Raw genomic sequence first — 26,660 nt, 5'->3', positions numbered from 1 at the left:
TCAAATGCTTCAAAATTTCCATGCTGCATTTTATTTTATTCATGATTAAACAGAATCATGAGAAAAAGATGCATTAGAATACGTAATTCTGCTATGAATACGTAATTCTGGCTGAAGCCCTTATGACCTAAATGTACTATTAGTACAATGCAACCAACTCCAGATGCACTGAAGGCAACCATGAATAATGATGGCGGTTCTATTTACAACAGTGGGTCCCTCAACCAAAGTCGCTCTGTACACCAAACCAAATGAGTCACATACTCCAGATATACATGGCTAGCTCAGGTGAAATGCATTCTAGAAAAAGTATTTAAATCAAGTAGCAATTACTCTTTTCAGCAAGCAAGCTAGCAAGCTTTTGAAAAGTGCACTTGTCTATTTTGCTTATAGACTAGATATTTCTTATTTTCTATGGAATGATTGTGTTCTCCCAGTGAGGCAATATTGGTACTCATTACTCTCACTTTGTAACGAGAACAGTAAATATCCCTAATGTGTTGTCGCAGAGCAGGCACTGTTCCCACTTCAAGTTGGATGCTGGTTTTCAACCAATCCAAGCATATGGACTGTTATTTTTGTCTTTTATTGCGACTTTGGTACTGTTGCAAAAGATGCTTGATGTATTATACATGTACAATAAATAGCTTATCATGTATAAATTGGAAATGAAAATGTATGTGAAATCTAATAGTTGTGGATGATATATCCATAACCTGAAAGGTTTTTCTCAGTTATAAGTTAACTTGTTAACTTAATTCCAACAAGGGGAATAAGGGTTGCTTTAATATTCTAGAATGTTATGGTAAATCTGCACCACTACATTTTACCAGTTAAACAAAATTCAAATAAATCTATGTTAAAAGGAATGAAACACTAGTGAAATTGATGAACATGAAGTGGATTACGCTCATCAAACCCACATCTAAAGTGTCTTGTTTTTCCCCTCAATTAAAAAAGAAAAGAAAAGGTAGATTTTTTTGTTTTAACAGCGCATTTCACCTGACATTTTGTGTGCCTGGAAGAACCACCTGCGCATGATGTGAGCTGTGTAGGAGGCTATTTTTGCTGGTGTTCTATTTTCATTCATTCAAGGAGTTAAAAGTTTAAAAAGAACCCATATCAGAAAATCAAATATACTTGGGATGAAATTAACACAGAATTTTATAATCAAATTGATATACTACTTATAATCTGCAGAAACCCATCTTAAGTGCTATAATGTGTATTTATATTTATAAAAATCCTTGGAAAAAAAACCAACGAAAATAACTTGGTATACAATATTCCATTTCCGGAATCTTCTCCTTGAGAGTATTGATCCTGGGCAAACGCAAAGACAACAAGGTTTTCCGCATTTTAGAAAATTTACGGATGATGTCATCACTGGTAAAAATGTAAAATATCTACTTCAGGTGATGGCAGTCAGGTTGGTGGTAACGTGGGAGGGGAGATTCCCCAGTGGTATTAAATGAACCTTAGACTGGGAACTTGATTGGGAACAAACACCTGAACTTTCTATCTACTCAATGATTATATTCTTGTTATTTTACTCTTTTATTTTATTATTACAGTAAATGTGTTGCTTTATATATTTTCTTCCTCTTTAACAGCTTTTTATATTTCTGCTATATTTTTTTTTTTTTAATTTATGTTAAAATGTTAAAAATGTATATTTCTTATTTTGGTTAAAATAATGGTTTATGTTAAGTGTATTTTTTTAGTAACAATTTTGAGTTTGAAACCAAACTTGATTATTTTATTTCAGTTCTAGGTATGCCAGCCAACCTACCCAGGCTTCTGCGCTACAGTTCTCCGATACCAAGAGGACCAAGTTCTGTGCTAAAATGCAGATGTGCTCAAAGCAGCTGGGCGGCTAATTGTGTTGTATGAAAAGAGTGTGATAGTTTTGTTATCATGTTGTTGTTCATGCTATATCAATTTCAAGTGTTAAGCTTTGTATTTGAATTTGTAATGTACAGAACTGTTACGAACTTTGGTCACTGGCATCAGTGTTATAGCTGCACAGTGTTTAGAGGACCAAGTTTGTTTGCTCTGTCCAGGTTTGTATAAGGTTATCGTGTTGCACTAAAGTGCATTATTGTATCGTTAAATTTGAATGTTGCATTAAAATTGAATGTTTGCATTTTGTTTGTATTTGGCTATTTCATTTAAGTTACTTCCCTTACTGTAAAATTTCCACACTAAAAAAAGTGAAGAGTATCCCAAAAATATTACTTAATAAAACTATGTGCTGTTGGTTTAAACACTTACCGACCCAAGCTTGAGATCAAAATCATGTTACGGTCTGCTCACAAGACTGCACCCAGGAAAAAAGTGAAGGAATCTGATAATTATCATTTTCTGTTACTCTGCTGTTTTTGCTCATAAAGATTAATCAAATTTTGTGAAATATAAGATAATTCTGTTTGTTATGACATGCATGTTGCAATCAATTATGCTCCGATGTAAAAAAAACTGACACACTGATTGCAAAAACTGAGTATTGAAGCTCACCGATTCTTAACAGTCCATTAAGATGTTGAATTACTGACGAAATGCTAAATTCTGTTCTGGTTCCAACATATTGGTAGTAGTTTATGATCAAAACATACAGCAAAGAATTTCCCACTTATGTTGAATTGTGGAGCTTTCAGTGTGTTGTCACTGCATTATTGTCAACATGGGTGGTGGGGGATGGAAGGAGATTGAAGAGTGATCACATGACCTGTCACATGATATGAGAGTATTCTATGAAATTTGCTTGTCATTTATCATTTCGAAAAAGACAAGGCTTCCATAATTTGCACTTGTAGGGCAGCCTCTCTCCTGTGTTACTCCTGTGTCATATGATGGGAATCATGTGATACAGTATTTCAGTATCACATGATAGGTCATGTGGTATTGTTCTGTCAGTTCAATCACTCTCCATCTCCCATGTTGATAAAGACATATGATGCAATGAAAGCTATATAAGAAAATACAAGTGGAAATACTTGGTATATGTAATGATCATCAACTACTACCAATAAGATGTTAAATTATAAACTAAATAAGTTTTGAAATGAAATAGCCATTTGATGTTGCAATCTTGCGTGTGTTACTGGTCTTAAATTAAGCATTTGTATACTATTTTCATATCTTCACAGACAAGAATCTGCAGCTGTCACTTTACTGGTGGAGAGAAGAAGGAAGGAGACGTGCGGTGCCTGACCCTGAGGTGACCGCCCATCTCCGTGGACATAAGTGCCCTCAATAATTCACATTCGCGCTCCCCTATGGAGAAGAAGAAACCTAAACGTCCAAGGATGTCTGTTGATAGAATCGTTGAAGGTAATATGATTAAAAATTAAAAGGGGAAAAAAAGTTATTTTGAGGAAAAGTCCATCCCTAATTCAAAACTAATGTGGATGTCCATGATCATTCTGTAAAAAATTTACAGACCCTCTTTTCAAAACTTTGTCATACAAATGTACACGCCCTACTTTCCATGCATAATTGGGGTGAAAGACCAATTAAAACCAACATATTCAAAGATACCGAATTGAGACATACAAATATTTTCAGCTTCCAAGCTACTACATGTTAATGATCGATCACGCTGTTCCTAGAATTCACCCCAACTGTTGCACATTTTGTACATCAGTTCTGAGAATTACAGAATGAATGTCCAGATTCGTTACAGTACCTCTGCACATGATTTTGTGGATGGTTCCTTCTTCAAATTAACCTGTATTTGAATGAGTCCATTGTGGCATAAGCATCCCTTTTTTGTCATGTTTATAATGACCATGGGCACCCTATAGTTTTGAATTTCGGAAGCAAGGAGGAAAGTTACGGGATCATCATTTGTAGCCACCAAACCTGGAGGAGAAGAACCTCATCTTTTGTATGATATGAAGGAGACGTAGACTAATCATCTTACACCTGTGGAACAAAACATACATTATGTATGAATAACAATGTTTTTGTACCCTTTCAGCTTTAATTTGGTCATAAATACTGACTTCGAACAAAGTTAACAACTTCAAAGAAAACATAAATATGTTGTGTATACTGCGAGTCATTCAAAATTGGCAACAATTTACAAATTGTGTTGTTTGTTTTAGGCTTGCAAATAAGTGTTTTTATGTGACCAGTTTCTGGTCCAATCTCGAGGAAAATTACGTTTCCTGCTGGTGCCTGGTCTTTGCAGTCCTGTCTGCTACTATACTTGGGTTCGCCTCAAGTTTGATAGTGACGTAGTGCATATTTCGCTGGTTGAAGTATCGAGACACGCACATGAAGTTAATCGCATAGTGTACATGCACAGGTGCAAGGGCGGTTTGTCAGCATGCTTTCGGGCAACTGAAAAAGCATTGATGTCACTGCCGAACTTAAGTATTGATCAAGTATTGATCCACAGTATTCCGAGGTCTGCAAATCTACGACTGATCAAACTATAAACTTGGCCACATCTGTGCAAATTATGTAGACATTATACATCCCATGCAGTACTTACGAATGCTACAGGTAAAAGTCAAGAACTGGACGCCATAGTAATAAAACCAAACAAGTGATTTTATTTCATGTGAAGTGCAGCTCAATTTCTTACATAAACATATTAAAATGTAAATCCTTTTCAGATGAACATTTTTGAACTGTGTTAATTTAGTGCACTCAGGCTGTTGTTAAATTAAAAACATGTATTAATTAAGTATGTAGTATTCGAAGGGGGATTTCCGTAACTAGTCAAAATTGTGATTTGATCTGCTATCTTAAGGATCTGTTGAAGACCAAAGTTTACTTTTTTTTCTAACCAAAGTTGACTTAATTGTTGGCCAAATTTGCACATTTTTATGCCTTTCATGTACATTAAGTAAAGTCAGGTTGGCAGTAGGCCACTTGGACAATTGCAATTTACTCTCCTTGAATGCAAATTTGCTGAAACCAAGATTCTACTTTTTGTATATGTAGGCTTAGAGATAAAACGCAATCTCGCATTTCTCACTGTGAATCTTGCTTTTTAGTGCTTTCCTCACCTTTAAAAGATTAATTTCTGCCACAAAAATTTCTTTCTGTGCCGAATGTTTGCAGAATTCGACAACGGTTACAACTGAATAAGCTCAAGTTTTACTTGATTTCCAAAGTAATCCAAACTGTCCATTTCTGGTACATCCAAGCAACAACACAAATAATATTCTTTATTTACTATTCAAACCATTTGGTATATTAACCTAAAGCTGATTTATGAGCAAAATATTTGAGTATTTTAGATGACAGTTGGGTCAGCTATTTGTTTGGGTTATTGAGTTCATAGGCTATAGAGGGCAGTATTTTTTTCCCCGCCAATTTGAGGGCATAAATCTCACCTTTTCTCGCATTTTGCAGTTGCAATCTGTCATTTTTGGTCAAAAAATTATTTTATATATGATCATTCTAGTAGATGAAGCTCAAAACCTCTGGCACTAAAAAAATTGGTGGTATGCCACAAGCTCAAAACGGAATAAAGAAAGAAAGGAAAAAAGACACAACTTGTTACCAGATTGGCAATCTTTCTAGGTGGCATGAGTAGGTGCCACGCATGCATCTGGTGCAAACAACCTACAGAATTAATCCAAATATGGGGCTGTATATGTTAACATGTTTGTTGAGTAGTGCACAATCACAAACAAATTGATACTTGATATTTTTTTCCTTCATTATCATCTACTGATCTTTAAGACAATTCATAGAGAATGGCATACATGTATGATATTCAAAATAAGGATATCGGATTATTTTTAATCTGTTAAAAGCCCTTGTAAAAATGTGAATAGGAGCTCATCAAGAATAAGTTAGACATTATATAATTAGTTGCAAACTAATTCCTTTCCTACTGCATAGATGCTCTATTCAAAGACTATATCTACCATCGCCAACGTAAGTTTACTCTTGAAAAAAAAGTGATTTTTGTTACTAATTCTGTAGTTTTATGTGGTTCAGTTTTCTTGGTAATTGCCATTACATATCTTTTAACTACGGGTGGATGTAGCGTTTCTAAAATAGTCCAACACATGTTAGCTGTCCCTGCTTTCCATTCTCTGTCTGCCCTCAGATTCTAGGGTTTGTGTACAAAGATTAAGCAAATAGTTTGTGATAGCATTTTGTTGATTGACATTAGTTTTATTGTCTAATTAATTTGTTTTCTGCAGATTTGTTAAATTATTATATTCAGTGTTATTTTATTGTTAACAAATCTACAAAACATTTCGCATATCGTCACCCTTTTATCATCATTTTTTGTTGTTGTAATTTTGAGAAAAAGTACAAAATATGGTTCAAGCATGCATTTAAACATTTATTTTGCACAAGAACAAATGATAATGATACAAATTAAAAGGAATAATCAGAAATGATTAGGGTAATTATGTAACTGATGCATGCTTGAACCATATTTTGTACTGTTTCTCAAAATTACAAAAAATGACTTGGGCAATTATAGTAGCAGGGTGACAATATGTAAATGCTCAACTTGTAAATGATTACATTGTTCTTTGTTTTCTTAAATTGTTTGGTATTTAATAACGATATAGTATAAAACCATGCTTAAAACAACGGACCAAAATGATGTTTCTATTAATTTGTTTTCAGTGTTTTCATACAGACGTGTATTTTAATATAGTTGATGTTTTTATGTGATAATATCATTGTATTGAAATCAATTGGTCTGACTTCTTTTATTAGAGGTAGGAACATTTCAGGTTTATTTTACATCATGCACAATTAAACATTTTACTTAACCTTTTTGCTCACTATGTAGGAATTCGTCATCCCGCCCAAACAGCTGTTGCTGGTGGCAACCCGCTTCCAGCTCGTCCCCTGGTAGCGCTCCTAGATGGCCGAGACTGTAGTGTGGAGATGCCTATTCTCAAAGATGTTGCCACAGTAGCATTCTGTGATGCACAGTCTACCCATGAAATACATGATAAGGTAAGAGGAACAATACTGAGATCAAATTTGGTCAATGGAGATGTAGAGATTGGGGTAAATGATCTCTCACAAAATAGGATTGATTTAGTTCTGGACTGAAATTGGTGCTAGTCTGATGTGGTACTTCTTTTTAGTGTCTCATTTCAATGGCTTCACTGAACAAGAAACAGTGCTCAGTGAGTCAATTATGGAAGTCTGCAACTAATTTTCATCTTTTCCATTTTGAGGAATGAAGATTATCCAAGTGGAAGAATGTGCTACTTAGTTTGACTGAATCATATTTTACTCCATTGTCAGAGATGTCTCTTATTTGTTTGATTAGCCATAAATATAAGCGTCCTTAGTCTTGGTGGTTAACCCAAAGCCAAATACCATACTCTTTTTGATCACGTCATCCACTCAAACCAGATTTCAAATGGAAAATTTGTTATAACATACTTTATAATGTTGTGGCTGATACCATCAGTGTTATATTTCAATGGAGGAAGGTGGGAGGTTGAGATTGACTGGTTCAATATGTGTTCCAAGGTTGGTGCCGTCATGTTTGAATACGCCTCATGCACTACAATCTTATCGATTGGAAGATCCAGCGCAGTTGTCACCACTTCATAAAAATCATTGTCTAGAATCATAGCTTATAACCACACCCTGACCTAGCAACACTCAGGGACATACAGTCAGGAGACATTAAAGTTGCCTGTACTTTGGTGTTACAGACACATCAACTGTAAAAAGTAGCACTTCTGAACCCTTACAAAACTTGAAATCAGGAAATCTTTGTTCTTATAAGATATCAACACCTCACAATGCGAATGCGTTTCTTGTGTCGTTGGAGGTTCTTACACTTGTGATCAAAGTCAGGCAAAAGTGCACGGTTTCCTTTCCATCAAGTTATCTACAGCAGACAATCTTATTGGCACATGTTTTGTAACTTTAACCAGTTGGCTCTATCCCAGTACCTAAATGCAATGGATCTCTGATTGACTCTAGTACGCTATACATTCTACGAATTGAACGCAATACCCAACTTGGGGATTACGGTTCAGAATGGGATAGAGATATAGAACTTTGTCATTGGAAAAGAGAGGCTCATGTTGGTAGCTGATAGGACGAGGTAGACGGGGTAAAGAAGTGTGGTTTTGTGTTGGAAGGAGATAGGCAAGGAATAAAAGAATGACTAGGTCAAATTAGGGCGTAACCATCAATTCATACGGTGGTATGCAATTCAAAGATAAAATGCAAGACTGTCATGAATAATATTTTGGGAGTTTGATACAGATCAGATGACAGTTGGACTCAACGGTGTTGCCTCGTTTAGCAAACCATAACATAATGCGATTGAACAAATTGAACATGAGTTGCAACAATTTTGAATAATTAATAAAAGAATGATTAGGTCAAATTAGGGTGTAACCATCAATTCATACGGTGGTATGCAATTCAAAGATAAAATGCAAGACTGTCATGAATAATATTTGTGAGTTCGATACAGATCAGATGACAGTAGGACCAGTTGGATTCAAAGGTGTTAGCACGTTTTATTTTTTATCAACCATAACATAATGCGATTGAACAAATTGAACTTTAGTTGCAACATTTTTGAATAATTAAGTGATGTTTTCATTACGCTTGCTTGCATTGAAGAATGGCACTTGTTTACCTTTTTAGCGTGCACACTGCATAAACACAAAAGTGGGACTCTGATTGAATCACATCATGAAAATCTATGAAACATCAACGCCTCATTTGCTAAAAATCAAAGCCACATAGCATCGTGTGATTCTGACTTTACACGTTAAAGAGGGCGCACATGTTGATCAGTGCAAGTTAGTGCCATTCTGTTTGCTACTGTAGTTACATCTTTTAGCACCCAGGGAGTTGGCAAAAAAAGATGCACTTTGAAATGTTGTGTGTGTGAATTGAGTGTGAACATTGCTATCAGTACTATATATAAAGCTGTGTGTTGCAGAAACATTAGTGATAGAGCTCCTGTGGTGTATATGTAAATATGTGCTAATCTGCATATTCATTTACAAAGAAAGAAATATTGGTTAAAAGGACCGATTTCAGAAATGGCAAGCATATAGTACTCATGATTACCCTGGTATATAACGATTTTAATTTATACTAGAGCTATGTTAAATTGCATGTCATCTTGGCACACAAATCATGGCCATTTGTGGAGTCCTTCATTCACCTGACAGGTCTCTCCAACATGACTTGCCTACCTGTCACTTGACCACACCCCATCTAGCTATAAAGTACCAAGCCCTGCCTGGCTAATACATGCAACCAATTGACAGGAAACAACAACTAGGCCTCTAGGTCTTCACCTTAATAGTTAGCTAGCCAAGCCAACAAAATTTGAGGACAGTGCACTGGGTTGACTCACCTTGCATTATAGGGATAGTGTGCAAGTACTATGAGATATGGTTTGAGTGCTTGCCAGATGAGGTTTGTTTTCCATAATTCAGAGAGTTGTCAAAATTTAAGGCAATTTGGTATATTATATATTAGCAGGCCTGGAAAAAATTGGAATCTGTGGAGCTTATTCCAGAGGAAATTTAGGAATTTGGAGGGAAGTTTTGCTTCCCGATGTAAGAAATACATAAGAAATTATGAAGAATGTTGCTTCCGTGGACTGAGTTAAATTTGGTTTATCTCCCCATGATATAAATGTTTCCAGCCCAGTATATCAGTGCGCATCCATCGCTCTTTCAGTTTGGAAATTACAGTTGATCTTAAGGAATGAGTTGTATTGTAAAACAAAGAAGAGAAGATGTGACACCCAAAAATCTGATTTCTATCTGTTATTGATAATAAAATCTGTTCAAAGATCTCTTGTCAAATTATCCCCAATAATCCCCCCATTGGTGTGACACTGCAATAAGCATATATCGTGTCAGGTTTGTGCAATGAGTAACACATACCAGGTACCACCACTGTCCCAATTTGTTCTGCCCCGTCCTGGTTTTAGCCTCGTCATTCACTCACTCACTCATCATTACAAGGTCTGGTGCCCTTTACTACTGGTAGCGTTGTTACCCATGTCTTAGTTTGTATAGTGGTCTTATCAATGTCACAAAGCTCAGGACTTTGATCTCTGTCTTCCTGTTGTATCATTTCCTGTTTGCTACCAGTCCCTGTTCAATGCTCTCTCTCGGTTTTATGCCAAATGCAAACTCTGGTTTTCCCCCTCACATGCCCCAGGTTCAGTGCACGACAGTGCAGTGTTAGCATATTTTGTATGATTTCTGTCAGTTGCCATGTAATTCAACTTAAATGGGCTATTCCATTTGAAATCCATACACCCCCTGTGGAAGACATGACCTTAATCTCCCATGCAGGGGGTGTAGATTTCAAATGGAGTCGCCATTCATGTAACCCTATTTGAAATTCACACTCCCAGTGTGGGAGATTAAGGCTATGTCTTCCATGGGGTGTATGGATTTCAACTGGAATAGCCCAATAAGAGTTACATTGGTGAACAAGAATGAACATTACAGAAAGACAACTCAATAGGTGTCAAGAATGGTAAAGGGTCTGGTTAACTTAAAACCTTGTTTTGCAAAGAGGTGGTTTGGTGCAAGAAGTATGGTTTTTCTGGAATAAAGGAAGTGAAAGCATTGTGAATCACGATTCATGTGAAAAGAATCTTGGAAATGAATTGACTGAAAACAAAATGAAATCAAGGATATTGGATCCATCTAGAAGCTTTTACAAACTGACGTCAATCTACATTATATCAATTTGGTTCATAACCCTTCAAGGGATGGACTTTTAGCATTTGTCACTTATGGCTTTCTTAGAATGATATTCCGTTTGACAATTGACCATTTATCATTTAAGATCATTTAAGGATTAAACGTAGCAGCACTGGGGCCATTTGATGTAGATAACTGTGTGCTGTTCATTAGAAAGCAATTCAGTTGAAGGACTAATCACTTGTACTTAATAGTAAACTGGGGTGAAGGATTGACTAAAATACACTTAAGTGATTGCAGTCTTAACGATGTACAGTTGGTGGCCTATCAAGGGCAGTATAGTAAAAAGACAAATCTAGCAATGAAATAGTGGTAGTTTTTGATATAAATACAAGCTGCATTAAAATGATTCGTACCCAACAGTTTGGATGATTGTTGAAACGCCTGCTTCTTCCAAATGAGGTATGAAGTTACTCCGATTTCGGAGGTTATGCGCCCACCGCAAAACCTCAGATTTTGGAGTTTCTGTAGATGCTACGCATCTGCGTCCGTTTTAAATATGTTAATAATTTTTACTACTCCCAATTTCGGAGTTTTTGCAGATGGTACACAAAAACTCCCAAATCGGAGGTTCTGCAGACGCTGCTGAAACTCAAAATTGGATCCTACATTTGTATGTTGAATGATGTGCCAGTCATGTCTATAATCACTTGAAACTGATAGGTACCAATCATTTTGATACAGCCTGTAGTCAGAATTTAGTGGTGCCAGGCAGAGCACAGTTAAAAGGCATGGCTTTATACAGATTTTCTGAATCGCAGAAAGCACCGTGATTTCTAGTGGGCTATGCATGCGCATAAACACAAGCCTGGGCACACTTTATAGGAATTCACTGACCACTCTGGCCCAAGACACGCCTTATAAACCATTTAGCTTCATTCAGGGACTCGGCTCTTTACAGGTGCAGAATCCTAATGGGCCTACAAATATTTAATAGATAACATGCAACATGTGATTGCTTGTTAACAAAAGGTGTGCCACACAGTAACAGGGAAAAAAATGAAATATCAGCCTGTGGCGGTGTGTCAAATCAATCTGTTACTTATCAGGTAACCATCTTCCAATAACAGTGACAAATCTGGGATACCATATTCAAATATCCATGTATAAAAACATGAAGTGGTCACTCTTATCATATATGGTCAGTAACAATGTACAGCAGGGAAAGTCAAGCAGTATTTGGCTGGATGCCCTGGCTGGCTGGCCGGGTAGATAGCTCTTTAGATGCTTTAAAAAACCAGCCACTTATTCGGAACCTCCCAATTACCGAGTATATCTGCATTTGGCCATGAGTAGAAAGCCAGGAAAAATAAGGTCATTAGCGTGCGCACGCACACCACACCAACCGGTGTTATGCCATACAATGGTAATTGGACGCGGTCTGCTCTAGACTCCAGCACAATCTGGTGTGGATGTTGGCCCCTAGAGTATTGACATCTACACAATGTCCAAGAAAAAGGTTAAAAAATGAAAGCTTTATGTTGCAAATGGTGGGATAAATTTGTCTGATTTCCTGTTGCTGTGTTGGTCATCATATTCCCAGGTCACATTTTTCAGGTGTCATCATCTAAGTCCAATTATTAATGAACCAGCAAATCAAATTGATGTGAATGTTTAGTCAGGTGGCTACAGGTGGAGTTGATATCCCCCTAACCAATGAGTAATGACAGGACGTACAGGTAATATGTATTAAGCCACTGGTAGAAATATGTGCTTTTGTTTTTTCTGAGTAATGGTCAGATTTGCAGCCATGGTATAGAATCAATAATTGACCTGGAGGAATCTGCTGTTTTTAGTAATAATAAAATTCAGTTAGTTTCTACTTGGTGTTGTATGTGTATATTCGTCACGTACATCTTTACTTAGAAGTGGTGCCCAATGAATGTTGAGGGGTGAGGGTGCAACACAATGGAGTCAGGATCGTCACAATTTGTATTTCTTTAGCAAATTATGTATCTGATGAAGCACAAGGGAGTACACAGTTTATAGAAATTGTCAAATTTCTTGAAAATTTCCACAATTTGAATGACATTGTCTTCATTTTACCTCAGTGGGTCACAGATAAACTGTAGTTCAACTACTGACCTGCAGCAGTTTTGGCATAACCAGTCAAGTTTTAGACATTAAAATTCAAGCTGACACTGCTCTTGGCTTGTTGTTGCATAGCTTATACACTGATGCTACAATTATACAAGCAGTCGTACAGGGTTAGTGAACCAAAACTAGACATACTCATTAGAATCAATTCTGAACATGGATTCCATGGTTCCCTAATGAAAAGTTCAGGTTCTAAAGTAAATTTTTTAATTCATCCGTGGTGTGTTGAGTGTGTACGAGCGTGGACATAGAAGTGATAAACAATCATGCTGATTGGCTGATCAACGGTCATTATAACAAGGCGGTTGACTCATTCATCATTGGTACATAGAAGGGGATGAGATTTCGTGTACCAGTCCACAGAAAAAATTTTAAAATTTACTTCAACACTGTTGTTAGTACTTGGTAAACTTAATACTGGATACGGTACAAAGTTAGATTCTGTAACGGCATATATAGCATGACGCTGAATAGAAATTGTTTGTCAGCAAATGAAATATTAACTTTGTTTTGAGTATGTGAGACTTTGGACACTTCTAAGACCCAAATGCTATTTATTTGTCACTGTTTTACATATTCAATCTATTAATCTCTGCATGAATATTGCTCATGAAACACCACTGGTGCCTTCATTCATTCACACACACTCACACAGATAGGAAGGATGTGCATTGCTACCAAAGCATAAATGCCTATGTCCCCCACACACCACCTGCATGGAAACATGCGTGTGTGGAAGTCTAGGTCTGGTTTTTTAGCCTTCTCCCTTCTCTCTGCATTTCCTTCCTGACTTAGTTTGTGGTGTTTCCTGTCACATTAAAGCTGAGCTAGGGTAAGGGGGCCAACTTAGTCTGTCCTGTTGGCTGGACATACAGGCAAGCATGCAGGCATTACAGGCTGGCCAAACCAACTAGGGTTGGGGTAAGCAAGCTATGGCTAGGCACAGGAAGGAGGAGGATGCGCCAATTTTCTTGTCTTCCTGTTACCAGGGTCTGTTTTTCTGCCAAGTGGCCTAACCCTGGTGAAAAATGTTGCGGCAGGCAGCTAAGCAGACTGGAGACTGAACAAACCATGTCTCGTGTCCTGGCTAGCTGTAGTTGGGTTGTGGAAATAGACATGTGGGGTCAATTCTAAGATTCAAGTTAGATATGGCTAGGTTGTAGTACCATGCAAATGGAAAAAAGTGAAAAGATGACAACATATATTGATAGACATAGTGTCAATAAGCTTGTAATGTTTTCCAGTTAAGGCGTGGCCCGATTTTCATTTTGTGGGTTACTAGAATACTGCATGATCTTTTCCGGAAGCCATAACCACTTTCTTATATTGGTGTCTGTGCTTTTAATCTATATCAAAGTGTTTTTGTTGAAATTGTAATGTACATCCAAGTTACATGTCATATTGGTTTTGGATCAAGTTTATGCGTATGCAATTTTCACATAGTGGTAGCAATGCAAGCAGCAAGACTTATTTTTGTTGTGCACCGTCCAATATTGGGCTGATCGTACGTGACATTTATCAGCACACAACTGTTGCAGTAGAGAGGCTGTTTTGTTGTTGTAGAGTGTAATGGGCATATCAGACACTAAAACAAGCAAACATAACCAGCACGAATCAATACTGGCTTAGCGTGACATGAACACTCAAAGTGACTTGGCCCCCTAGCTCAAGATTAAATAGAACCAGCCATACATGTGCTGTTACAGTGCACTGTCCTGCTGCTATCTTTTTTTTGCATATTTTATCTATGGGGGAAATGAAGGAGAGTTGACCAGGTAATTCTGACCAGATATATTTTGTATCCGTTGGTTGTGCAAACAAAAATTGACAGATTTTCGAGTTTTTATGTGGGATTGAATTCTTAGAATAGAAGCAACATTCCTTGTTTTGTGTCGATGTACACCTATGAGATACAGGAAGTTAGCATGATAAAATAAAGCAAATAAATGTGAATAGGGTATAATTCATCAATTTACTATTGGGCTTAGTCATGAGCATAGGGTATCTAAGCCAAACCTTTCTCGTAAAGCATCGCTCTCAGTGAATACCTTTCGCAAAATTGGAGTACGTATCAAGGGAGTGTTCGAGGGCATTAGCTATCTGATTGCCATACAGTTTAATACCAGTTTTTACTTTCCTAATGCAACAAGAGTGGTATATGATAGTGTGTTACAGGTAACTTGATGGATCCTCAGGGTTAAAATACATAGAGGTAATATGGGAAAGGGGATGTTAAGCAGTAGTGCATAGTGAATATGGTATAGTAGTGAGTCATACCAGTACACAAGTGGCATACACTTCAAGCTGTCTTGCTAATACAGTACTGGGGCCAAGTGGTCTTGACTTCTGTTCCTCACATACACATACACTGTCAAATAGCCTCATCCCTATCAGCACTGTTCACTGATCTGCATGGTATCACATGAACCTGTTAGATATAGGGATGAGTTTTAACACAATCCTTAGGGACAGAGTTTATATTGGCCGATTGGAATGGATGTGTGCACTGTGGTTTCGAGAGTGAGAGTGACTCATAGCGTTTTTCAAACCTGGTCAAATTCTGTTTCATTCACTTTGGCCCTCAACCAATTTACACATGGTAGAAATCCAAGGGAATGTGAGTTGTCTTCCTTCCCTTTTATACTGTATGTCAGTGAATGATCTATCATGATGCACGCTGCCAAATGATTAGGGACCAGGGAACGGACCGCCATTCGACCGGGAGTAACTTGTTCCCCTCATACTAATGATGACTAAATTACTGTAAGGTTCCCTGTATGAGTTGGTATAAATCTAGGGATCACTTGGTGTCAGTGAGAGATTATTGATTGTGTTTGAATGTTTTAGCATGGCTTTTTATATTCAAGTCAGTTTAATTGAACGGCAGATATTGTGATGGGTATGGTGTGGGGTTTTCTGTTTCTGGAGTGCTAACTTCTTATATTGCCATGTATGATTCACTATTCTGTGCACCTGATGAGTAAATAAAAGTGGGTTGCAAGGCCTGGCAGCATTTTGAATATTACTCACGTGGAATTCATGATGGGGACTGGTGGTGGCATGACATAATTTAACACTATAGGAATGTCAGTCACAACATTTGCCATGTAATTTTCTGATAACCTGTATGAAATATTATTAAGCATGTTAATTATACAATAGTCTTATGTATAGGCCATCAGAGAAGGATGAGAAGAACCTTGACATCTTCACTGGGGCCATTTAGTATTAAAGTGATATGATCCAAACAATTTTTGTAAAATGAATTATTAACTTTTGTGGAATTATGGAATAAGATGCGATGGAACAAGATCAGCCAACTTAAGCATTTTAACATCATCTACAAATATTTCCCTACCAATGTTTCAAGAACATTTTAACAGTTGTAAAATAGTTTAATTATATCAATAAATTCACCTCAAATGACAAGTCTGTAACTAAAAACAAAAACTTTTTCAATAGAAGACCATATTTGCTGTTTTGTTGTTACTATCAGGTCCTTGTTATATAAGACACTTTCAAGCAAACAAAATGATATTTTTTAAAGCAAAATCCATTTTAATTTTTTCATTTAAATTCATCTTAATCATTCGTTAGGCCCAATCACATAGAGATTTAGATGCAATCCCTGAGACAAACTAGGTAAAGGTTAAAGTTAAGTGAAAGTTAAACTAGTGTAACCTAATCGACAGCCTCGTCCCCCATTTCTATTCCTCATAAGACATTTTGGTATCAGAAGAAATGTCATATTTGGCTCATTACTCAAGTAAAGGTTTCATTTAGATAATGTGAACAAAAATGTGGTAGAAAGTGGTAACGCCACCAAATATGCACTATCCTATGGGGCATTATACGTATTTTTGCTTCTCGCATCAAAACCATTGGAGTCAAATTTGTATTACTTTAATGTAAAATAGAAAATACAATATGAAACAATCAAACCATCCACTTTTAATCATTACTGAAAACAATGAAAAACAGAAGACTGTTTTGGTACTTTTGTGATTTTTTTGTTGAAATATGATTAATTTTCTTGATTGCATCATTATGTAATTATAATGTTCTTTTCTAAGTAATCGTTTTATGTGTAAATAAACGGGCAAGTATGTTTTACGACACCAACATGAATCTACATGACAGTTAAACTATAATGTTGCAATTTTTTTCCACATTGTGTTTTGACAGGTGCTGAATGAGGCAGTAGGAGCTATGATGTACCACGCCATTACATTGACAAGAGAAGATTTGGAGAAATTCAAAGCACTACGCATCATTGTCCGCATTGGTGTTGGCTATGATAATATAGATATTAAAGCCGCTGGCGAACTTGGTAAGTAATCCTCATAATAGTCTCCTACACTTCCACTACCTCCAATTTGGATGAGGAACATAGGATGAGGGTCCATCGCACCTACACACATCATTCAGGAGTGTATACCAGAAACCTTCAGGGGCCTACCCAGGTGGCTCAGTGAGTTGAGGTGCATGCCAAATAGGTGTATTTTTGCATTATTTTAGGGAATTTAGGCCCCCAAAGCTACCCCGTAGGCATTCCAGCCCTCTGTGGTGAAATAAAACTATCCTACACACACAACACACAATCTCTTTTTCAGGGTTTCACTTCTTGGAAAAGCAGATGTAAGGGGGAAAGGACAGATGAAAATTTTAATGAACTTCATGGTGGCATCTTCTTATTTTTCCTTATGCACTTGAAAAAAAAATGTGTTTAAGCCTTCATCTCATTTTGGCACTCACTTTGCATTATACATTTGCATGGATTTGAATATACCGGTACCCGAAACAATTACTGTTTTTATATTCATCAACTACATACAAATTCCTTCCGCAGGTGTCGCCGTTTGTAACGTCCCTGGTTTTGCAGTAGAAGAAGTTGCAGACTCCACGATATCACTGATACTCAATCTTTACCGCCGCACACATTGGTACGCATGAGATGGTGAAACAAGGCAAAAAAGCTTACCGGCTGTGAACAGATAGCAGAGGGAGGTACTGGGGCCACACGTATTCGAGGGGAAGCACTTGGTATTATTGGGCTAGGTGAGCATTTGTCAAGTTGGTTTTGTGCAACAATATTTTGTCCAATTCAAATCTTTTTAAATTTGGACTGATTTATATCTCGTTAACCAATGCTAACTGTATTCATGCACAAGTTAATTCAAAATCTTGAGCAATTGTAACTGGTTTTCAAATGACTACACATAGAAGTTTGTGTTGGCATATGACATTGTATTAGCTATAGGGGAATCAGAGTTTGTCTTATTGTGTCATATTAAATGTGACACAATAAAGGCAGCAAAATTGAAATTAAAATGCAGGCAAAAATATTGAGTAAAAAAAACAATAAAATACATGAGAAAATAGACATCACACAAACAAAACTTTATAACTTTAAAACCAAGTATGCTAGACCTTTTTCTAGGTGATTTCAGTATATGAGTATAAGGTAATAATTATAGTAACTCAATTTTCAAAAATGCCTCCTTTGGCCTCCGTCGACCAGATTGTGTCACAAATGTAAAAATACCATGTAGAAAAACTTAGGGATTACCACAGCTTAGCATGGTTGACATAATAAATTCAGTACCTAAATTTAAAACTGAAAAAAAAAAGGTTTTATCACTGCAAGGCAGATACCCGGAATTCCCTATCTACCTATCTTTTAATGTAAACAATTTCTTAAGAATTTTTTTTGATGACCAGAATTCATATTAAGTTACCAAGTACCAGGTACTGTGCCATTGTTTCCAATTTATTTATAAATTCTTTTCATTTGCATTATCAAAACATGATCAGTTACGTAGAAGCACTGTTTAGTTATTAAAATGGAAAACAAAGATAAAGTTTACAGTAGCAAATTTTGCAATATGCATTCAGTGGCATAAGTTGGTTTTATGATGAACATATGTCCTGTTACCTCAATGGTCCCTTGCCTTCGTATTACTAAGTAATACATAATGTATGGCCTGATATTGAGTCACACTGACCTATGTGGGAATTGGGAAGCATGTTGCGTGTTATTCTTGCTGTCATTCATGTCAGCATGTCCAGTATTGGCCTTGGTGCTGGATTGATCAGGTCATCAGGGATATTCTTTCCGTCACATGAGGGCAGTATTTAAAGTTACCAAATGGTGACAGTGTTATCAATTGGTGTCTTAATAGCTTGCAAATCATGATCCATGCACTGTACTAGAATATTATTTTTCATTGATAGGAATTACTTCCTACTACAACAATGGATATTTACTTTTAACTCTTTCCGTTTCTGAAATTCAAGTGGTACTCACTGGTATTTTTTATTATTTTTCTATAAATATTCTAGTGATGGTGTAGGAGGATGTTGTTTATAAAGATTGATGTGCAGATGAGATCCTTTGTCGAAATTGTTCAGTTTCTAAAATTCAAGTGGTACTCACTGGTATTTTTATTATTTTTCTATCAATTTTTTAGTGATGGTATAGGAGGATGTTGCTTATAAAGATTGATGTGCAGTTGTAAATTGATAATAAATTACTTGTCCAGGGAGAGTATCCTTAATGCATTGCTTTTCCTGTTATGACATTTTGGAGGGCATTGTTTCTGGAAATTAATACAAATATCACATACTTTATATAAAAGGTAAAGGAGTGATTTGATAGCTTACTAGAGTGCTGAAACTGGTGTCACATTGCTAAAAAAAGATGCAAAAGGGACAAGGAATGCCTGTTCTTGTGCAGAGAGTTCTGTATATGACTTGTTTTGTACTTTATAGTCCAGGTCCGCAACCCCCTGAAAAGCTCGCAATCCACATTTAGTATTGTTTTTAGCCGCTGTTATGCATCTATTGTCTCATATAACATGGACAACATCATTATTTTAAGTAAAACAATGTCTAAGAATACACATGATTAAACCCCATTTTATGCTCTCTACAGCAAGTTTCAGTTCCAGGTCCGCAACCCCTGAAAAGCTCGTAATCCACATTTAGTATTGTTTTTAGCAGCTGTTATGCATCTATTGTCTCATATAACATGGACAACATCATTATTTTAAGTAAAACAATGTCTAAGAATACACTTAATTAAACCCCATTTTATGCTCTCCACAGCAAGTTTCAGTTCGCAGCTGTAATTTTCCACGGCAGTGATAAGCTTTGTGCAGAGCTGTGATCTCCTTCTTGACATATCAGGGTAATTGTAGCCACTGTGGAAGACGCTGACAGAAAATTAGGCGTTGCTTCTGTCACAACAGAAAATCACCTGCGAAACGCCAGACAATATACTAGCCTTATCATAATTATGCTGTGCATTTGTTCAATGTGTTTTCATGTGAATTTAGACAATTCTGGACTACAATAATATCAATATTTTATTTTATTTTTCAGGTCGTATTGGTACAGCTGTAGCACAACGTGCCAAAGTGTTTGGTTTCAATATTTTGTTTTATGACCCCTACCTCCCTGATGGCGTTGAGAAATCTCTCGGTATCACAAGAGTCTACACACTACAAGTAAGTTGCAGGCAAAAGTAAATTTTTTATCGTAGGCAAAAACATAACAAAACTGAGATTAGATCAATTGAGAGGGTGAAAAAGTTACAACTGGAGGGGACTGAATTACTCCAGATTCCAAACATTTGAAACATTTTGTAATTGGTTGGAAAATGGGCCAAAACATGCAGTTGTGCATGTTTTCTTACAATTATTACAAATTTTTAAGTCTTAAGCATTCAAAATCATGGGTTTAGGCTAAGAGTTAGCTTATAATTTTAATATTTTCATTATTTTTGACAATTGGTTATGAAAAAGGTTAGAATATATGTTTTCCAAATATGGGAATGCATAACCATACCTGCCAACTGTCCCTATTTAAGGTTGGTCTGAACCATGGAATTATGAAAAACGTTTTGGTCGTGTAACTTCTAAATTGTTGAACTAAAGTATATTAAAGTATACATATTTAGAATGGAAATGACCTGACAAATCCAACGGTGACGTCAGATTTATGTAAAAATGGTTACTTTTGGAGAAAATCATCAAAAAGCGTGATTTTGACCCAAAAATTTACGTACACCGTAACTAATTATTGTTTCAGTAAAAAAGTTTTTCTTATTGATTTTCAAAAACTAGGTATGAAAATCTAGGATCCGTTTTTTATTTTTTTAAATTTTGACCATCTTTTAGAAATATTTGATAAAAATGGTTGAAATTTGACAGTTTCAGCCTAATTTAGGCAATACTGGTGTATATTTTTGTTTTTGGACGGAAATTTAAAAAAATGAAAAAACGGCCCCTAGAGGAAAAGGAGCTGTACACGATAAGACCAAAATCTTACCTTTATTTTCTATAATGAATCTGTTAGCTTGCACAAAAAATTGAAAACATGCACGAAAATGAACACGTTTTAAATCGCTGTTTTGTATCAAAAGTGGCAGTAGACAGCAATCAAGCAACCCTTGTTTTCAAATGTGATAATCTTGATTCCTTTAATTCACGCAGCTCGTAGTCGTAATTAAGATACAACTTCCGCGCACGTTTTACGAAAATCCAAGCATTAATTTCCATAAAAATAATCAAGCCGTATGAATTTCCCGGCCGGCCATGTCTTCAGTCAGAGAAGTTGTTTTTAAGTCTCGCGCGAGATACAGGGGAGGATGAATCGCACGCGTATTATTAGTAGCGCACAGGGAAACACGGTCAGACTTGTTGCGTTTTGCGAGATTGGCAAGATTTCCCGCCATTGACCATGTGGACGATTTCAGATGGAAAAGGGTGAAATACCATTTTTAAAATAATAGAAATTTGGTAAAAAAATTAAAAACCTAAAATTTTTCAGTTCAAACTTTAAGTACACAGAATAATGAATATAGAATTAAAGAAAAGTGGAATTCTGCATTTTTAAAACATGCCTTGGTTCAGACCAACCTTAATAGGGACTGTCCCTATTTTTACAGAAACAAATAGCATAAAAGAGAGCAATTTTACCATGTGTCCCTATTTTTGCAAAAATATGACTACAGTAAGGTATAGAAAATTCAGGAATGTCCCTATTTTCAGATTTGTTCTCCCATTTGTCCCTATTTGTGAGGTTTTAGGGTTGGCAGGTATGCATAACTTGAAATTAGTCTGAGCATATGTAAAATGCCCACAAAAACACATGTTTTTGGCCCACATGGTCCCTATTTCCAAAAAATGACCAAAAATTAAAATTTGACTGTCATTTCCAGTTATAGAACTAAATAAAGGATTAGGATTTAGCATTGTTTCATTTGGCAAAACAGGATGATATTTTTGAATCCAAAAATATTTGTGCTTTATTTATCTTGAATAGGGAGTAGTGCACTCCACATGGGTTTATAGAATGATTTTCCATGAACCTTTCTTGATCTATAGCAGTAGAGGTAATGAAAATGTGTTTGGTGTATGTAGAAAGCATACTTGATTCCATACAGAATTACAGTAAAATAATTTGGCAACTCGCAGACCTGCCCACTGTCCCTCATTTAGGGTTTAACAAAGTGCAAATGAGGGACAGTCCTGTTTTTAATTTAAATGTAAGAATAGCAGAAAATTATGAAAATGTCTCTTTAAAATTTGCTATAGCATTTTCTTGAGTCTATTGTGATAAATTCAGACCTGCAAAACCTTCTGAATTCTGAAAGTATTGCACACCTTAAGTCTTTGAATTTGTCAGTACCTGGTTTGTGTACATGTACAAGGTTTTGGTCCCAATGTCCCTCATTCTGACTTCGGTAGGTTGGCAGGTCTGAACTCAACATATATTGTGAATTGGCATGAAAGAACTAATTGAATATTTCTTGATACCATTTCAGGATCTTCTCTTCCAAAGTGATTGTGTAACACTACACTGTACACTCAATGAGCATAATCATCATCTCATAAATGAGTTCACCATCAAACAAATCGACAGGGAGCCTTCTTAGTCAACACAGCAAGGGGAGGTCTCATAGATGAAAACGCACTTGCAAAAGCCCTTGAGGAAGGCCGCATCCGAGCTGCTGCTCTTGACGTCCATGAAACAGAGCCGTTCTCATACTCATCGGGTCCACTGAAAAATGCCCCCAACCTTTTATGCACTCCTCATAGTGCATGGTTCAGTGAACAGAGTAATAACGAGGTCAGAGAGAGTGCAGCAGGCGAAATACGTCGTGCCATCACAGGTCGAATTCCACACAGTTTGCGCAACTGTGTGAACAAGGAATACTTGATGCCGGGGACTAACTGGCCTGAAGCACCACCACCTCATCCTGAACTCAATGGGTCTGCTGTTGCAGCCTATCGTTATGGTCCTCCACAAGCAACTCATGTCGTCGTCCCACAGCCAGCACCGCATGAGCAGGCGCCGAGAATCACACACGATTGTCTCACAAGTTCCGCTTTTAAGCGCATCTGCTGTTGTAAACATGAACTCTGAGACTGCGATGTCCATTACAACAAGTAAAGCAGAGGGTGATTAATGAACATGTGCCAAACACTTATGTGTCACACAATGCACCTGTGATATACTCCCCTCTTTTGTGAAATATGTAAGCACTGTGATTTGTACAAAATGAAGAATACATCCTTACCCCCCTCACCCCTTTCCCTCCCCCTCCTTGATTACCTATCCTCTTCCCCCTTTTTTCAAGCAACCATATCCCTGTCCTCCCTTTCTTCTTCCCTACTTGACCACTGTTTTTTGTGCTGTATTCAAATGTGCTTTTTTGACCAATGAATGTGAACATGTTCTTGGAAGTACGTCCATAAATGTCAGTCACTTTTTTATTTCAATGATTGGAAACATTGATTGACTGAAATCGTATTGTGATGTTGAGTGACGTAAAAAATGTTGCCGTTGTGGAGTAAAAAAAACATTGCACCTATATGAAAAGCTTGACTGTGAATTTTGTATGGTGCTGGATTTGTAAACTGCTCAGAAAATAAAAACATAACAAATTTGTGTGTGTAAATGTATGCAACTGTTTTTGCTTCAAGTCAATGCGGCCCAGGAATTGCTGTGCATGCTAGTATCTCCAACAATCATCAAAAGAACAAAAAAAAAGAGAAACCTACATTGTGTCGTTACGCACTCTGGGAAGCTGTATTGCGTTGTTTGTTCTAGACTCTTACGCTCAGTATTTGCATTTGTGGACATGTACAGTCAAGCATATAACTGGATCAATTTGGAGATAAGCTTACTGTCACACCAGCGAATCATTTGTGTACATAGCACATGGTATCATCGGCTGCTAAGTGTTGTGGAGTTATAAAAATCTGTCAAGTTTTTGGACAGCAACCAAATGTAATATCTCTCCTGCAGTCATTCTAATGTATTTGTAAATGTAGTTGTAGAATTTAATTGTGGCAAAATAAAAAAGAGTGTATATACATATGCATCATGGATAAAATGAATATGTATATCCCAGGTAACAAGCCTGTCCTGTAGAATAACAAAAAAATAATAAATACTATCTCTAGAAATGCTACAGTATTTCATGTCTACAGATATTATGTTAATAACTATGACATGCGGTTGCAATGTATCATAATGTGTGTCTCATGGTAATAGACCACAGGCCGTGATTGATCTTAACTTTCGCTGGTCCCCTGTAACTTTGATCACTCATCTGCTCTCATGGCTTCTACTGACCAAAAACGCAGGCAGTTGTTGATGCAAGTTGAAAGTTGAAATAAGCTAATGGGTGAAATTTGAATTGATTGCGTTTTGATCGTCACGGTCATGTTTAGCGCACCAAGAACGCTCGTGCCTGTTTGTCGTGGTCAGCGTGAGCGCCATAGTGAAACAGCAGATTGCAGGTTACCTGTGTGCTGCCAATTCAGCATACAGGTCGATGACCAAGTGAATAGGTCAAAGGTCAATCATTGGCTATTGTTATAATAAGTCAAAAGGCCAAAAGTCGTCAACTTTGCCAGGTAATAAACAAGAATAAGGACATTGCAGAGTAGTTTTTTCATTTTGTGTAAAGTTTTTGTATGATAAGAATTTAATTGATGCTTTTAGGTGGTGTTTATCAGAAACTTGAAGAAAGATTGTTAAAAGCAGAGAATAACTAAGATTTTCATGGAGATTTGTACTTTTTGTATACTTGGCCAAGCAGATTGTCCAGTAAAGCTAAACAGTAAGGTGATAAAAATTGCACTTTTTCTATGAATGGTAATTTGATATATTAAGGAGATATTCTCTGATTTTAATTAGTCTTCAGATTGTTGTCTAAATATCTTGAACATTGTATTAATTGTATAGATTCTACAGATTTACTCTAAGAAAAAAAGACGTCCAAACTTTTCTTCATGTGACAGTAGTGTATATTTTCACACCTGTGTATTATGTAATTCATAGTGTATCTTGATTTCAGAAAGACTCCATCTATTTGTAGAGTGTAATAATTTATGTTAATAAAAACCAACAATTTTTACAGAGCAAAAACAGGTAACACACTTTATTTTGCATTGACAATCTGTGTGTTACCAGAAAATTTATCATTGAACAGGGTTGCCAAACCTGCGCTTTGGTAGCCCAATCGGGTAACTTTTGAAGATTTTGCCCGCTGACAGTTTCTTGTCTCAAGTCATAGAAACCAGTGATTATGAGAAAAATTGGATGACTTTTAGATTATTTGACCCACGATTCAGGCTGACATTTTGGCAACTTTGTTGTTGATGGAGGAGCGACCGTTCAAAAACCTCATCCCAGTCCATATTTTCTCATTGAACCTATGAAATATTAGTGCTGAAAGATTGTCTTGTTGGGACTGTTTTTGTTAGCCATGATGTGTCTAAGTGGGCTAACTCACTTAATATTCACACAGTGTTTCTATGGTACTTTCAAATACACATGCTTGGTTCTGGCAAGAGACTCCTATATGAGGACCAACGTCATGCAATCAAAGTTGAAATAGCATATGATAAAGTCAGACCATCCTCATATTCAAAAGGTTTATTAATTTTTGCCTGTAAAATTTGTTACTTAGACTTATTATAAATAAGACGTTGTGACAGCCAGTTGATACACAGATCAACTCTCTGTCACCTTTTGTCATATATAGAGTTTCTATTATTGCTATTATAGTTACCTGTAATGTAGTGTGTGTTTACCTTCAAATCTTTTCTCTGTTCAAGGTATTTAGAGGGATGCGATTGACATAATTATAGTGTCTTGTCAAAAAGAAGTATTAGATCTAATTCAGGATTCATCATCGTAGGAAAGCTTTTATTGTGAGTTGTACGGAAGATTTCAAGTTGGGCAAGTATGTATTCATTGGGCAGTACATATCCATGTATATAGCATCAAGTACATATCTATGTATATAGCTATGCTATTTATATGGAGTGAAAGATCCCCTATATGCAGTCAGTTGAAAACATGCTTTTCTTAACCCCCTGGACACTACTGGTCATCTAACAGCATTTCTGATTGGTTAGTAACTTGAAATGCTCATTTCAATTGCCAATTATGACTAGGCTTTAAACTATTTATGGCCAGACTTGCATTTGCAGATGATCTCATTAATACCCTCCTTAATTGGTTCAAAATTGGACACAATATTAATTTTGGCCAATCGGCAGGTAGTTCTCATAGGGTTAAGAAAAAGTAAGGGTTAATAGATGGTTTTGGAAGCTGATAGCAGTGCTGGTCAAGCATGTGCACTTTCTATTCATATCATAGATAGTGAAACTGCTTGCATGGCCACATAAGCTAGCAATTTTATTGGAAGCAGTTTATGCTGCACTCCTTGGAAGTAAGAAGTAATTTCTTGGCATAAACACAGCAACATTGATGGTATTGTATTATGGCCTTGATCAAGTTAGCTTGTAATTACTGGCTTTGATG

The 26,660-nt window shown here is 36.5% G+C and overlaps 1 protein-coding gene and 1 long non-coding RNA gene across 2 annotated transcripts in view; both read left to right on the top strand.

Annotated features, from left to right (window-relative positions):
- Nucleotides 1–3,204, top strand: part of LOC140148614 (uncharacterized) — a 59,212-nt gene extending 56,008 nt beyond the window's left edge. The window contains exons 4-5 of the long non-coding RNA XR_011858505.1: nucleotides 1,983–2,063; nucleotides 3,150–3,204. This is a non-coding gene — a long non-coding RNA (uncharacterized lncRNA). The remainder of the gene's footprint in view (nucleotides 1–1,982; nucleotides 2,064–3,149) is intronic.
- A 7-nt stretch (nucleotides 3,205–3,211) lies between these two features.
- Nucleotides 3,212–25,274, top strand: LOC140148613 (C-terminal-binding protein 1-like). Its single transcript, XM_072170629.1, is given in 8 exon segments — nucleotides 3,212–3,333; nucleotides 6,782–6,951; nucleotides 16,998–17,142; nucleotides 17,662–17,762; nucleotides 17,765–17,870; nucleotides 20,196–20,320; nucleotides 22,642–22,729; nucleotides 22,732–25,274. Coding segments are annotated over 8 exon segments (1,302 nt in total). The 5' UTR covers nucleotides 3,212–3,278; the 3' UTR covers nucleotides 23,244–25,274.
- The last annotated feature ends 1,386 nt before the right edge of the window (nucleotides 25,275–26,660 follow it).

Source organism: Amphiura filiformis, chromosome 3, assembly GCF_039555335.1.
Source record: "Amphiura filiformis chromosome 3, Afil_fr2py, whole genome shotgun sequence".
Taxonomy (NCBI): Eukaryota; Metazoa; Echinodermata; class Ophiuroidea; order Amphilepidida; family Amphiuridae; genus Amphiura; species Amphiura filiformis.
The sequence above is the reverse complement of the archived record's forward strand: the minus strand, read 5'-3'. Positions and strand labels throughout refer to the sequence as shown.